The sequence below is a fragment of the Macrosteles quadrilineatus genome, unplaced genomic scaffold (assembly GCF_028750875.1).
Source record: "Macrosteles quadrilineatus isolate MER2022 unplaced genomic scaffold, UCM_ALF_1.0 Scaffold_4__1_contigs__length_99947679, whole genome shotgun sequence".
In the NCBI taxonomy this organism is placed as follows: domain Eukaryota; kingdom Metazoa; phylum Arthropoda; class Insecta; order Hemiptera; family Cicadellidae; genus Macrosteles; species Macrosteles quadrilineatus.
Window position 1 is genome coordinate 81,003,270 of NW_026542597.1, and position 15,972 is coordinate 81,019,241.

At 35.3% G+C, this 15,972-nt stretch overlaps 2 protein-coding genes across 2 annotated transcripts in view; one reads left to right on the plus strand and one right to left on the minus strand.

Moving 5' to 3' along the window:
• Window positions 1–10,805, minus strand: part of LOC128991697 (dopamine D2-like receptor) — a 62,123-nt gene extending 51,318 nt beyond the window's left edge. The window contains exon 1 of the mRNA XM_054414795.1: window positions 10,359–10,805. Within this exon, the coding sequence (XP_054270770.1) occupies window positions 10,359–10,758 (400 nt within the window). The 5' untranslated portion in view covers window positions 10,759–10,805. The remainder of the gene's footprint in view (window positions 1–10,358) is intronic.
• Window positions 1–15,972, plus strand: part of LOC128991696 (26S proteasome non-ATPase regulatory subunit 1-like) — a 218,485-nt gene that overhangs the window by 142,585 nt on the left and 59,928 nt on the right. The window lies entirely within an intron of this gene.

The window sequence follows — 15,972 nt, forward strand, 5'->3', positions numbered from 1 at the left end:
TGGTATATATATATATATATATAAAATAAAAGATTCTACTTAAAAAATATTTCAACGGATTGCAGTTAATTTTGATTTTTAACCTATTTAATTGTCAGTGACGAAAAATATAGTAAAATATATACTATTTTTATCAAATAGTACCAAAAATACAGGTAACTAATTGGTAAATAATAATGTAGTTTTGTTTAGGAACTATTTTAGATACACCAAACATATCGATCAATTTACATTATTAATTTCCTTCCTCTGTTAAAATTATTGATTGTTAACTTCGTTAGTGTATTAATAGAACTACGGGAATTATAGTAAAATATTTAAGCGTAATATTTAGTTTACCACAATGCAATCACCAATTTCGTTATATAAAATTTTACTCTAGTTGCAGGAGATAATGTTGCTGGGCGTAGGCAACATTAAACAAAGAACTTTGAGGAAATCAATAAGGAGGACATTCCCAGCAGGAAAGCCATAAAGAGGCTCTTTATTCCCTACATAAAGGGATATTGAATAGTTTCAATGCGCCTCATAAGGGATCCCCTCTTGGATACGTTAGTGATAAATGTGAAAAGTTTGTTCCGTCTGGGAATACAAGTGCGATTAATTATTGGCAATGTGGAAAATATAAGGCTGATAAATTGTGAAACTTAACCTTCGCCTACGTATAATGGTGTAATTACCTCTAAATAACTTACTGATAAATTTGTGAGATGTATTAGAAGTTTGCTAAATGTGTGAATATATGTGTCAAAAATACGATAAAATGTTGAAGACCTACAATTATTAAGTTATTTGGACACATCTGCCCTAATTTTACCTGTTGTCCTAGGACGCTAGGTACGAGCTCGGGATTGTTTTTCAAATTACTTCAGACTAGACCTTTAGGTTGCGGCATTATCACTTAGATAAAATCTATTTTTGATTTGGTTGGATTTGAACCCGGGGCCTAGGGATCGAAGTCCCGCTCTTTAACACTAGACCAGCTCGCCCCCCCACCCTAATCATTATTTCACCTTGCATTATGAACATATAATCTGCTTGTATAATGCAACTAAAATGTTGGATAACCCTATCTTGAATGACAAATACAACGTTGATAAACTGTTATACTTTGTCAATAGTTGTTTCGCCAAACGATTTGTTAAGCTAACCGTTTTGAGTAACTAAGTTTTGAATAACAATACTTTATCTGTCTCTAAGGATTACTATAAGTCGGTAACTCTTGTAATTTATCAGAAATCCTTGCCTAAACACAAATGCAATGTGGTTTATAAAATGTCGTGTACAGACATCGCTAGATAGAAATCATTAAAAGCAAAAGGAAAACTTTTCAGGGATGGTTGTGTTAATTTCTAATACTTAGGAGCGGTATTGTTTACTGATACGCTTGTTGGAATACAATGTATCTGTTGTGTGGAGACGCATATACCTTGCATACGGCAGTAACAATGACAGTGACAATGGCACTGAATTGAATTAATGTAGCTGTTACCAGGCGTTATACAGGCAATATAGGTCCACGGGTGTGCTGCGGGTGTTGCCTACTTCTAGATACCACGGCGCACACCGTCCGATGTATGTTTATGAATAATGTTCCACTAGAACGGTTCTGTTTCGGTTTAGTGCTTTAAAACTGCTTCTTTGTTTATATGTATTATGTAGGCTACATATAGTGGGCGTTAGCCAGGAATAATTACGTAAAACTAAACACACGTGGAGTGTTGGACTTAAACAAATGGCAATAGTTTTTGTTGACCGCTTTAAAATATGGGATTTAATTTAGGGTTGACAATCTTTTTTACGTCTTATGCAAAATTTATAGATGCACAGAAATTAGTGAATAAAAAATAAACTTTATACGCCGATGTATATCTTAAAAAAATATATAACAGCTAAAACTAACAATAAATAACAATAATATATTTGGAAACTTAACACGAATAAGATATTTAATCTAATGGTTACATATATTTTTATGTTTTTACATGTCTCACCTTTACACTGTAGGACAACAGCTCGAAACAGTAAAAAAACAATAAATCAAGTACAAGAGGGTCGCAGCATTATTACATAGCTTAAACCCTTTAGTGTTTGTTAGGATTTGAACCTCGGACCTCTGGGACTGAGGACTTGTTCTCTACCACTAGACATCTAGTTCTCTGAACCTCTACCTATGTCAATGTAAATAGTTTAAAATAGAATGTTTGGATCAAAAATTAATATGTCGCCGTTTCTTTTATTGGGGGGCGGGGGATACATCAGACTTTAAACCCTCAATAACAAAGTTTTACCTAGTGGTTACGATTATTGATATACTGGCGTACAGAATTTACTTATAATTGTCAACAATCTTTGTGATGCCGTTGCTTGACACTGGATGGGAAAGGCCCCGATAAATCAAATTTGAGTGACAGTTTCCCGATACGTGGCGATAGTCGGGGCCTTTGACATCACAGACGGCAGTAAAACTTTAATGGACTTCTTTGAAACCTCTCCAGACTGTCTCCTTCGATGGCTTTCTCGTACAATTTACGTACTTTGAAGAGCCCATCTCATTTATTACTGTTTATTTTTATCTACATTCGATTCCAGTTGGATTGTAACCTTTGTACATTTATTTTGCATGGGGTAAATAATATGAATGTAGTAATGTGGGATTTTTTTTAAAGGTGAATATTTGTTAGGTGGTTCTTCTATTTACCCTGACCTAATTTTGCCACCTGTGAAAACCTTACCTAACTATACAACCTAACTTAACCTCTATTAACCTAATTTCAATAAAACAACTTATACTTAATTCAATAAAGAAAACATTTTGTTCTTAACTTATCAATTCATTTAATTCGTTAAAAATATTAATACACTTCATAATGAAATTTTATTTTGTAAAACTTTAGTATCGTTTTGACAAACATCGTAAAAACTAATCTCCATACCAACGTTCCCACATTTTACCAATGGAAAACATATTGTTTCGGTATTTTCATCAGAGCCGATGTTGAACGAAAGAAAGGGACTTGAAACAGTTGATTAAAAGCCAAAGCGACGTCGGGGGGAATTAGAATCACAAATACAGCGGATGGCCAACCTAACTTGCTTACGCGGTTCGAACGTCGGTGTGAAAACGTTAACAGTAAACCCTCCGTGATGACTTCATTTCGGCAAATCCCTTTTGGCCAAAAGTTGGTGTGCCGCTTTATTCTCCAACTTTTGTAGCCGAGTTGTAGCTTTTGTTGTGCTCCAGTGTGTTTTACTTTTGTGATTTTAGCGAATTTCCTATAGGGGATAAGTTTTACCGTAGGTGTCATGGGACCTAGATTTGGGACAGATTTATTTTTCGTTTACAGGTCCCCAGAGGCTAAAACGACATTAGATTGAATTCATATAAAAACGTTAACATTAAATCCTCCGTGATGACTTGATTTCGGCAAATCCCTTTTGGCCAAAAGTTGGTGTGCGGCTTTATTCTCCAACTTTTGTAAATAGCCGAGTTGAAACTTTTGTTGTGCTCCAGTGTTTTACTTTTGTGATTTTAGCGAATTTCCTATAGGTGATACGTTTTACCGTAGGTCTCATGGTAAGACCTAGATTCGGGACAGATTTATTTTTTTCGTTTTAAGAGGTACTAGAGACTTAAATTACATTGGTTTTAATTTATAGATGTACCAGCTTTGACTATTAATACAACTGTATCCAATAGTCAATGGTACCAGTTATCACCATAACTCAATTAAAAATCGTTCTATATTGATGACATTTGGTACAAATGTGTAAACCTATATTTATTTGAATGCTTTCGCGAAGAAGCGTCATCGAAATATGGGACAGGATTTTATAGGAGTGGTTTTAATGTAAAAATTAGGTGACATTAAAATCTTCATCCAAACCGTTTCGCAGGGCTTAAATATGGGCTTAAAAACAAATGTTTCTGTATATTAAAAATTGCTGTAAAATCAATGACAACGGGTAAATTTCCAAAACACTGTCAACCTAAAATTTCCATCTCATTCTTTGGGTGAATAAGTTTGTAGTTTGCTTGTTTTGGATACATTCCGATCTAATTTTCCCTTTATCAACAAACATTTGTCTAACTTATGGGATTTATTAAAATATGGAATGAACTTGGCGTATTTAGGAAAATATTTAAATAAACATCCTATCCGGCAATAGAACATTAGTTTAGTCTTCAGGCATGCTGCGGTAGGGATATTTTTAAAATAACGTAATTTTCATATATTAAATTGATTGGTTTTTTTAAGAATGTTGGTATGCAGTTACGAGTACGAATTTACGATAACTGTTATGTACGGTATTTGAAGATTTTTCTTCAGTTGTACGTACAATAACTAAAAACCGGGAGTGTTGCTATAAGTTGGTTAGAGTTGGAATAAAGTATGGAGGACAAGGTTCTATTATAGCCATTCTATATTGACTTTTATTTGTGAATACAGTTACCCTGAGGGTAAAGAGTCCGCTCTAAGCTGTGGATTCACCCAACGAGAAAACAAATAACTAATTTCAAAAACAGAAAAAATACTCCACCCACCAAGGTCATACGACAATAAATACTAAACTAGAGGTTCACGAATTTAAAAATCTGTTTGAAATTAATCCTGTGCCAGCAAACGTACATTGTCGTTAGCAAAATTGGGACAGCTTTTATTGACAAACCCATCGAGTATGAAATCACTTTGTGGTAAAACACAAACATACGATTCTCGTCACAAACAGATGGATTTCATGCAGTTATTTGCGCATAAACACAAAAACGGAAATGACTAATCACATGTTAATGGGAAAACATCGGAATGCGAATGTTTAATTAAACAGTATGGGGTTTTGTTCTTGTTAATTCCTGGCATTTTATCTCAGTTCGGGATTAATCGGAGAGTTAAATTAAATCTACTTGTTTTGTCGCAACTCCACAATCGGGCCTTTGTGTGATGCCCGCTTAATTTGAACGTTTGTATCTCGTTTCGGTTAATTAATAACTCGATTCTACAAATTAGACATGTTTTCGATTGATTATATCGAATGAATAAGTTTATTGTGTGGAACATGTGTGTATTTGATGAATTAGCTGTTAATTTCATTGTGTATGTTTCGTATTATTATCCGTAACAGTCGTCGATGTTCTATTTATATTCGGATTGCACCAAATATACCTTTGATTTGGTTTCTAAAACATCGCGTTAGCTATATATTATAACACAGTCAAGAGATTTTGCTGTATGAAATGTTTTCATTTTTATATGAGTCTTAATTTCTGTTTTGTGATGCCATGATGATTATAAATTGTCAAATTTAGGTAGACATAAAAAGAAATTTTGATAAATAAATCTCAGTGATATAGATTCAAGTGTTTTGATATGCTGTTGTTCCGGCTCGAAGGACCAATAATGTTAATGGTAGATAGTAAGATTCATGCAATAAAAAAGATAAAATTCAAGAGATGGTTTAATGAACATGATTTTCTAAGAACTGACAAAATGTAAACAAAAAGGTTATTAAGGTAAGGTTGATAGAGTATTAACAATATAATAGAACATGATTTGTGCACAAAAGGCAGGCAGAACATAGTAATCAGAGAGAACTTCTAACAAGTAACCTATTTTCTAATATACAATACAGCTGGCTCTCGATAATCCGTCACTTACCGGAGCGGCAATATACAGGATCACCGCAAAGGACCAACCACCACAAATAATACAAAATTTCCCTAAAAAATACAACCTACAGTGCCTAATTCGTGAAGATGATTCATTGATGATTCAAAAGGTAATTTCTTATGCAGTATTTCTCGTTAATACTCTTAATTATGCCTCACTGTTTACACTATTTAAATATTGCCAAAATACTCTCCACTCTGCACAATCTGTTTTCTAATTATAAGTTCCACCCTTCCATCATCCAGCTTCGGTATAATCCCAAAGGCAAGCGCTCTCTCACGCCCGTCGCACCTGTTGTTCGGACCTGTTGCTCTATTGTTCTTCTTCATTTTCACTCTCGTTTACGTTGCAAAATCCTTTGCTTTGACAATTGTTTTGGCAAACAGCTCACTGAGTGTCCCTTTGAATTTGCTATTCATTCTTTTCAAGGAATAAAATTAGTTTCTCTGAGGTACTGGTAGTTCCGTGATAGGTCTTGAGCCAATTATTGACATGTTTAAAACTAAACATCCAATCTAATTCACCACCTAAAGTAGTTATGTACAGTTTAGTTGGATTCTCTCGAATAAATTAAAACAATTCTGGCCTCTATAAGAAAGAGAAATATTTGACTTAATTATAAGAATCTTGAATGATATTACAATGAAATTTATTGGATATTGTGAAACGGATTATTATTCTTTAGACTAGAAAGAAAAGCCAATTACAAAGTTATATGAATTTATTTAATTGAAATTGGGCTTTTTGAATGTAGCATATTTCAAGTTATAGCCAAGATGTATAGGCTATAACTTCCTGGACAACTCTTTCAGACTCTAAATAAAGTGTATCCATGAGAAATGAATCTGCATTTTCATATGATAGCGAATGAAGACCTACTCTAAACTGCGTAATGTGGCTAGGCTCCGGGTTAAAACTTGGCAAATAGTGATAAAATGTGGACGACTAGTGTCTGTCATTTGTATAATGTGCGTTGATTTATGTTTGTGTGTATGTTTATGTGTGCGTTAGTTTCCGTCTGTGTGTGTGTCGAACGCGTGTTTTCACCCAATATAACCACGGCTCTACCTAATGTCGTGCAGCACGCGCTGTTTTATCTTATGACTGTTGATTTTCCGACTTAGTTTGATTTACAGACGCTCTCGATTCTTCCGCATTTGCTGTGTTCTCATGTATTTTGAGTATAAATTTCTGATTTTTCAACGTTTATATGTCAGATATTTCTTCCTTTAGTCTAAATGTTGTATGATTGGCTGTTTAGATTTTTCTGAACTAATTGGCTGTAAAATATACTTTTGACAGAGTTTATTTATATTGTACGTAAACTAGTTTCAATTCGTGCAGTTAGTTGCAACTTTATAGTCCGTATTACGAAGTGAGAGTGCACAGCTCTGAGTATAACATAACCAATCCCCATAATCATCTTAATCTGTACTACATAATTCGATGTGTAAACCCGAAAGCGTATTGAAACTAATAAACATGACTGCTTCCTCTAATTGTATTATAAAATTGCGTGCATATTTATGTAACATTATTACCGTGTCCGATTTTGAAATGCTACACGTTTAGCGACTTTTCGTTTCAAAAGTTTATTACAAACACTGTGAAAAGAGATCGATGACAATGTATTTTGCCCGGACCGGCTCCCTCGTGGCTTGTATTTGCATTTCAAATAGTCAAAGTGTCTCCGCCTTTTTGTACCTGGGAGCTTTTGTAAAATCGGATTTGTAAGTCTTTCAAAAGCGCCTGTAAGCCGGGATCTTCCCGGAGTAGTGGTGGAACGCCACCGTACAACGTATTGTTGGAGTTTCCTCCATGTTTGAGTTTTCCTCAATGTTCGAGTTTTCTAGATTATGGGTATTGGAATTGGGTTTATATTTGTGGTAATACTTGTTTTATGTATTGTGTCTTTCAAAATTTCTTAGTTTATTCTATACGTTTCAGCGCAACACTGCTATTTGCTATTGTGTGTATTTAATAATAATACTCAGTATGTTTATACAAGTTAAAACTACAATTTCTGTTTGGGACAATTTTCTTTAGTCTATTTGAATAAAATTCTTAATTTTACATTGAGTGTGACTGTTGATGACTATTTGAGCAAACATTTACAAACATTTAATTTATCAATACATTAGCCTGTGAATTCGAAAATAGTCTTTAAATTGCGTTCTAGATTAAAAAAAAATCTTTAAGCTACTATGAAATTAATATTACTTAAATTAATGTGTATAACTAGTCACATTTTAATGAACTGAAATCGTAAATAAGGTCACAATGCTCTGGAAAAGTAAAAAACTCCCAAATTGTATTTCACTTTACCAAGAAAAATAACAATTGTCTTTTTTCAACTGGATGGTTATCTGTAGACTCACAATAGAACGTAAAATGGATTTTCTGGCAATGAAAGGGCATTCCAGTAAAAGCCGACCGCCAAAGGATACAACGAACGCAATAATTGTACAGCGATTGTCGCTGGCCTGGTAATTGTACCTTTGTTGTAGAGTTGGTGAGACACTGGTTTTTCAAAAACCCTGTTTATAACTCCTATTATAAGTGATGTTTCAGTTGCTAATGGCTAGTTTTATTAAAGTAGAGTCACAGCAATGAATTGTTTTGCTTGTTTTTTAACGTTTTTTTATGGCCACGAATTATTAATTGGTAGATTATCCAAGGACAGAATCGTATTCGGGTTCGTAATTGGCTTGGTTTTGGATCGATCCAGCAGGCTTTACAGTTGAAGGTGGGCACTAGTATCATTCGGACACACAGACAAATAATACGTTTACCTGCTACTTTATATGTATTTGATTAACTTGGCATTTATTTTTATCCTTAGCTTAAAAATTGAAGCAAAAATGTTTTATCCTTAATTCCTAACACAGATATTGACTCGTATATTACTAGAGGTAAGAGGCGGAAAACAGTTATTTGTACCTAGCAGGTTTCAACAAGTGAAGCTTTGAAAAGCTCTTCCCATTTCAACCGATCGCGAACGAGGAAAACTCAAATCACAAAGGCTAGAGGGGGAGGTAAACGCAAAATACACCGTTAAGAGATGCATACGGGGAAAAGGGTCCCAGATGTATTTGGTTGGGTTTGGTAGAATGACTTGTTGTGAGCCGGTGTTGAGTATGCTCGGGATTTATTTAAACCTCTCATTGATGAACCTTCTGACTTTATCAATATTTTTTAACCATTACACATAGTTTATTTATGTTTGGATCGATTCAACGCTCCTCTGAGGGGTTTAGAGCTTAAAATGAACAGTTCGCTTGTTTTCATATGCCTGTTAAATATATATCGGAGTATTGAAATATTCAGAATGAATTTTTATACATATAATTTAGTGTTGAAATATGATTTGTGTGAATAGTTCATTTTGGTATCACATGTGTTCTGTGTACAAATTAGTTGTCATGGATACCAGATGTGTTTTGTAGAAAGCTATGTTGTGGTTTTGTATTGAGTAAAACTTTGTACCTAAAACACCTTTCTCTTTATCATTCTACATAATTTAAGTCCATTTACAACATTTAGACATATAATTATTGAAGTAAACAAATAAAGTTTTATCTCTTTTCCGTGAAAACGGTTTATTGCATTTAGAATGTGAATGTGCAGAAAAGTGAGTAAGTTTATTGGATGCAATATAAAAACTGTTGTGTGATTCAATTATGTAATTTTTTCAGTGTAAAAAACAACTAGTAAGGTAATAAAGTTGGCGGTAATGTCACTTCGACGAGCCACGGGGACATTGAATTAGTTATGGTAATATCCTCGGAGATATTTTCATGTAAATGTTTATCCTGAATTGACTTGTAAATCTTAAAACAACGGTGAACGACCCACTTTCCATAAAACTTTCTTTTATGAAACTCACTTTTTGGCCTCTGCGGGGGAATAAATTTCATAATGCTGCATCAAGTTTCCGAAAACTATTCATTGTGTTTTTAAGTTATTTCATTACCAGTATAGTAATATTAGATTTAGTATTGGTTCGAATTTTTTCAAATACTTATGGCCCTATTTTAGATTGCTTGACGTAAATAACCACATCATTGATAGATTGCTTGACCACTACATCCGGGAAAGGGGGTACAACGGGGATTTTAGTGTCAAAAAGTTAGTACAATTTGCATTTCTATTACTGTGTGGTTTTTGTTAGAAGGTACATTCTGACAGGATTTTGATTACTTCTCTGGATAAAAATATAATTAATGTGAATACTAATTACTTTAGTATTCGATAATTCGATATAATTCACCGCCCCCCACTAGGTGGGTGTTACAAAATAATATCCTGGACAGTTGCATAATGCAACCAACAACTCAAGAGCAGCTTGGATACGGTATTGCCTCCCACCTCATGAATACGAATAAGTAATTAAAGCCTCGTCCTTCCCAACAATGTAGAAGTTAATGATATCGGTTAGGGGGGGGGGGCTTAGAACTAGTCACAAGATGCTGAATCCTATTGTAAATCTGTGTGACTTTTGCGAAATTCAAGCATATTTTTATTTAGATTTATAAAGGTATACAATGTTTATTGATTAACAATTGTTCTTAACGTTAACGAACAAAATTAAATTACATGTAGACATTAAAATGTAATCGTACGTGCTAATGTAGGACTAGGTGAAAGGAAATAAACATAAACAGGGGCTGAACATTTATTAGTGCTTACCCCGGACGAGTGTGAGGATCCCCAGAGGCATTACTAGGACGGCCACCATCAGGTCAGTGATGGCCAAGCTCATCAGGAAGTAATTGGTGACGTTTTGGAGTCTCCTCTCCCAGGAGATTGCCAGACAGACCAGAATGTTGCCTGCCGCTGTTCCGAAGACCAATGCCAGAGCTAGTAGTCCCCACCAGTTGTCGCCCTCCTGGTTGGTCGGCCCCCACTCAGACACCACACGATTGGTCGAATTAAACACTGGCCACTCCTCTCCCCCCACCACCACTGCACTAGTCACCACTCTATTGGCTAGCCCCCACTCCGCCGCGCCGCGATTGGTCGAATTATCTCCCCCCACCACCGCACTTGTAGACGAGTCGTTGGACCACGTCCACTCGCGGTCACTCATATTTCCGCACTTTTCTAAGGCATTTCTTCTTTCTTATCATGTTCGTTGCATCACAGGAATTTGGTTGTGGTTTTTTGTAAGTGGAATTATATGTTTTAGAGTTGTGTGACGCCTACGTACTGTTTCCTTGGAAAATATGTTCAGCCTCTCTTGTCATTTTTCTGAAAATGATACAAAAATCGCATTAAACGAAGTGATAATACAATTAACTACAATCTCATATTAGTATTTTATTATATAGAGTAGAAAGACACTAGCTCAATCATAAGTTTATTGCATGTAGGCCTACAAAGGTTATGTTCTATTAAAACGGTACATGATCGTGTAACAATGTAATTTATAAGCTTAAGCTCGTGGAGTCATTTGAGGGCCAGTTTGAATTAATAATCGCGCTAGAGGATGTATCGCCCAAGTAAATCCAGACGTATAGCTCCCCCCTCCACCATATACATCCTCTCTGGCTCTGCCACCCCCACTCCTTCATAACATCATCCTGTCTCTCTCTAACTGTCCAATAATATTTGTTAGCTTTGAATACGAGAGGGATTAATCCAAATTGAGTTTCCCGTGTAGAACGAGCTTTGTTTTTCTGTATAATCCCTTTTAATTAAAGGTCTTGCAATCTCCAATAGACATTGAAAATAAAATGTTTTGTTTACTGGATATCTGGATACTACTTCAGAGTAATTTAGTCAAATTTTGTTATACAAAACATGGACTTACTTCTCAAACCAGCAGTAATAGTTTATATTGCAATGCAATTATTTACTAACAGTTCAAGTACCTACATCAATTTAATTTAATATTTTGGATTATGATGACCATGTTGAAAACACAAAATGGCAAAAACGCTGTCAGTCATTTAGGTGAAAAAAAAAATAGCATTTATGTGGTTAAATGACAAAGTAAGGTGAATTAGGATACATTCATCTCCCTTTATTTAACAGAATCGGTGTCTGTAAACATTTTTTTATGCTTTGAAAGTGCAAACAGGTTAATTTTAAATATCCATCAGTAATTTTCCTGTAGTGGAATTAAAATTCGTCGTTTACTTTAGGAGACTGAAATAGCAGGAATTTTAACGAAAACCTAGAAATATAATTTCCTCCCGTGAGAGAAAATGAGAGAATGAAACGCCGGGCCAGGAGAGCTATCAGTAGCAGGGATCGACTTTTGTTCTTTGTCACCGCTGGGGTGCAGTGGGGCGTAACTCGCGATAGTGTGAAACAGCTACACAGCTTTACAGTAGCACTGCTTTACAGTCACACAGCTTTACAGTAGCACAGCTTTACAGCTACACGGCTTTACATAAGCACAGCTTTACAGTCACACAACTTTACAGCTACACATCTTTACAATCGCACCGCTTTACAGCCACGCAGCTTTACAGCCGCACAACTTTAGAGCAGCACAGCTTTACAGCCGCACAGCTTTACATCAGCACAGCTTTACAGCTACACAGCTTTACAGCTACACAGCTTTACAGTAGCTTAGCTTTACAGCCACGCAGCTTTACAACTACATAGCTTTATACCTGCCAGGTTTAAATTTACCCAGCTTTACAGGTGTACAGCTTAATAGATTTCAGAAACACACCCTTACAGCTCCTCAGCTTTACAGTCAGACAGCCTTATATTGGTAGCTTTCCAGTTTTAAAGGTTTAAAGCTACATACTGTATTTATGTAACTACAAGGCTCTATTATCTGCACATCCTTACAGCTCCTTAGCTTTACAGCAATACCGCCTAACACCAATCGCTACATATATCTTTACAGATTGGATTTGAAAGATAAATACCATACACACTGAAGCAACTAAGGCTACAAAGCATACCAGCTACGTCTATACTAAGACCACCCTTCAATCAGCTTATATATATATTGATAGATACCCTTGTAGTACTTAAGTTAGATTGTATATGGATTTTAATTGATACACGTCTTTTAAAGAATGTGATTAAATGTATTCTCGTATTGCGAATCCTATGTTTATACAAATTTCAAATATAAGTCGAACATGTTTTAAGCAAGTATTAATTTCGTGTTTTATTTTTTACAGGTAAGACATGACTTAAGAGCAGCGTTTCGTTGTGGTGAGTTAATATATTATTGTTTTACCCAATGATATTTACTGCCTCCATTAGACTACTCACAGTTTTTGATAAATTTAAGAATGGACCAATTAAAAGTATCACGCCTTGCATATTACTCGCCCAATACTTCACTTTCAAACCTCTGAACACAAGTCAATTACGAAAGTATCCATTTGGAATTTGAAAACATTTTCAGTTTTACATTGCTATAATTAAATAACTAGAACTTAAATGAGCACAAAACAGTTCTCAAATATTTAAATGAAACAGTGCATTTAAATGAATATCGGAAAATCTCTCTGAGCCATGAATATTTTATCCATATCTATCCTACACAGCAACAATATCCCGTTAAGGGATAAGCGTTTTTGGAGGAAACCCCGTCTGTAAGAGAGAAGGCCCCGCAACCCTCTATTAATTGCTGTTGACCGCTCGTTCATTAGTGATGTTTTAAAACTCATTAAACTCTCCTTTCCCCGCTACAACCACTGATACCCCCTCTACCACCCTGTTCGCGCCAGCCCGCGGTCGCGGCTCCACTTTGTTCTACAGGTGGTCTTTTCCCGCCTTTTCGCGGGTTTTCTCCATCTGAGTTGATTTGTTAGCTAAATATATTGTGGTTTTGTTGCTCTGCAATTTTACAAAACTCAAGTGAATTTGTATCGCCGTATAGCTTGGCTAAATATTGTGGTCTCGTTGCTCAGCAAAAAAAAAAAAAAAAAACTTTAGGCAATCTGCTCGATGTGTAGCTAAGTTTACTTCGGCCTCGCTTCTCAGCAATTTGACAAAACACATGTGAATCTGTATCAATGCATAGCTTAGCTGTACCGGCATGGCAGGTTTGTGAAGCTAGGGTGTACACGCAGAAAAACGCTGTTAAACTCAAATTCTTCCGGAATAAAATAGTGTCGTTACCTCTTCCGGTATGGCGGTGTGATTTCTAAAGAATCCTTATATATAATACGTGAAGGCGATTTCTACGAAACACTACTCCTCCGTTTCTAATGGACGGATTTTTACAAACGTTTTGTCAAAATTAAGAATTTTTTGTGTAGACGCCCCCTTTCACCAATTCCTGTAATAAAAGTCCTCGGGCTTTGCCCCTCAGGACATCTTAATCTCAATGCATTTCTTATGAAGAAAATATTTTGTTTACTTAAACAGATGAATAATTTGTATTAATTACAGCGGTTAATGCCTACAACATAGCTGTACAACACACCACACAACATAGCTGACATAGCTGTTCATATACACAAGAGCGTTAGTTTTCAGAGTGAGTTCGTTTTCAGTTTTGATATCGGGAGTGGAGTGATTGATTACATTATCTTTCAGTCGACTCTTTTAAGTCATCGTAAATTATGACTGTCGTTTTGAAATAACACCTGCAATAGTTTGCAATTGCTCGAATTCGAGCAACAGGAGCACTAGTAAATAGAACACATAGTGGTATAGATATATTTAGTGAAGGGACTCTGTTGCTAATATGTGTCTAATTCAGCAACAAATTGCAATCTGAGTAGTGTCAAAAAACTTATTTATTTATCCGTGTAAAAGCCCCTAACATGTATAATGCTGATGATAACCCCTTTATTTAGAGAATCAGAATATCAAATAATAATTTCACTAACAAAATAAAATAATCATGAATTTATTAGTGTTATAGTTTCTCTGATGTTTGAATAGACAGTAAATTAGTAATTTTTTTTATCAAATACACATTTGAGATTCAAAATTGTTTCAGATTATTACATTTTGAATGTCACACAATTAATCGCATGCAAAGCTCATTTCCCAGTGTCACTGCCAAATAATGCGACAAAACGGAACAATTTACTGAAATCTCATTAAAATCTAATCAACATCAATGTTTGACCTTGACAATATGCGCGACCTTATTAAAATGGTCAACTGATGTACAAATATACCGGCCGTGATGGGCCTGCGTGCATTGAGGGGGGAAATCAATTTGCGCCGTCTGCAGGTAGGGGAGGGGTTGTATTGGAATATTTAAAGGCCCGTTGCTTGAATCTAGACACTGCACCCGGTATGCAGTTTGGGGTAAATGCACAATACCCGTTACGAACGAGTTTGTTTTGGGGAATTTTCCAAATTGACTCTTAGTTGGAATTGGAATTTTATTGTTGCGACAATTGCAGAAGGGTGTTGAGTTAAGTGCATTTAATAGCAATATAAAACTAATCATCAACACATATCAAATTTATAACTGAAACCGCCCCCCCCCCCCAATGTGTTTGTAATTACCAGGTCCGATTTATCAACAGTGATAAGCTTTTTAGTATACTATAGTACTATAGTATAGTGGTATCCCATACTTAGTATTGGGATGATCAATATAACCTTTTCGGTTTATTTAAAACTGAAACAGTGTTCAGTTGTTTTTGAGCCATGTAAAACTAAATTGTGTTTTCGGTTTCGTTTAAACTGCTCAAATTCGAAAAAATCCAGATGAAAAAGATAGAGTAACCAGTGTTTTATAAGTCTAAAAGCTCCAATAAATACCAATCTGAAATCGATGACCTAGAAAGCGTCGGTCGAAAGTCATTAGCCTGTTAACTCGCTGGCCATTTTAAGTAGCCAGAGGTTGAAAATAGAATATTGAGGGTGGAAATGCAAATGAAGCGTAATTGGAAAAATGTTGAGAATTGGCTTTAATATGCAGTGCGTGAGTCGCCAACGCGTGCATTAATGCTGCGATTACTACGTTTATAATGAAATTGCAATGTTTATTGAGAGCGACTGAAATATTAGATTATTACTGAAGTGGTACGATACGTATATATACCGCGTTCGAAAAAAAACATACAAATACAATAATTATTACTTTGTCGAAATGAACGAATTTTCATTGTACTGTATCGTCATTGGGATTAATAGTGGAGGTTTTTGATAGGAGATTAGGTTTTTGTCGGAGCCAAGAATATAGAACAGGAAGCGGCATGAACCATCACATAAATAAATGACTGGCCTGGAAATAAATTTGTCCTGTAAGCTTTATGCTTGGTTAACCTTTGCATTGCATTTTAGTCGAATATTTAAAAATCTACCTTCCTAAGTAATTCAAAATAATCACTTGCTATAAAACCTTATAAATTTGCAT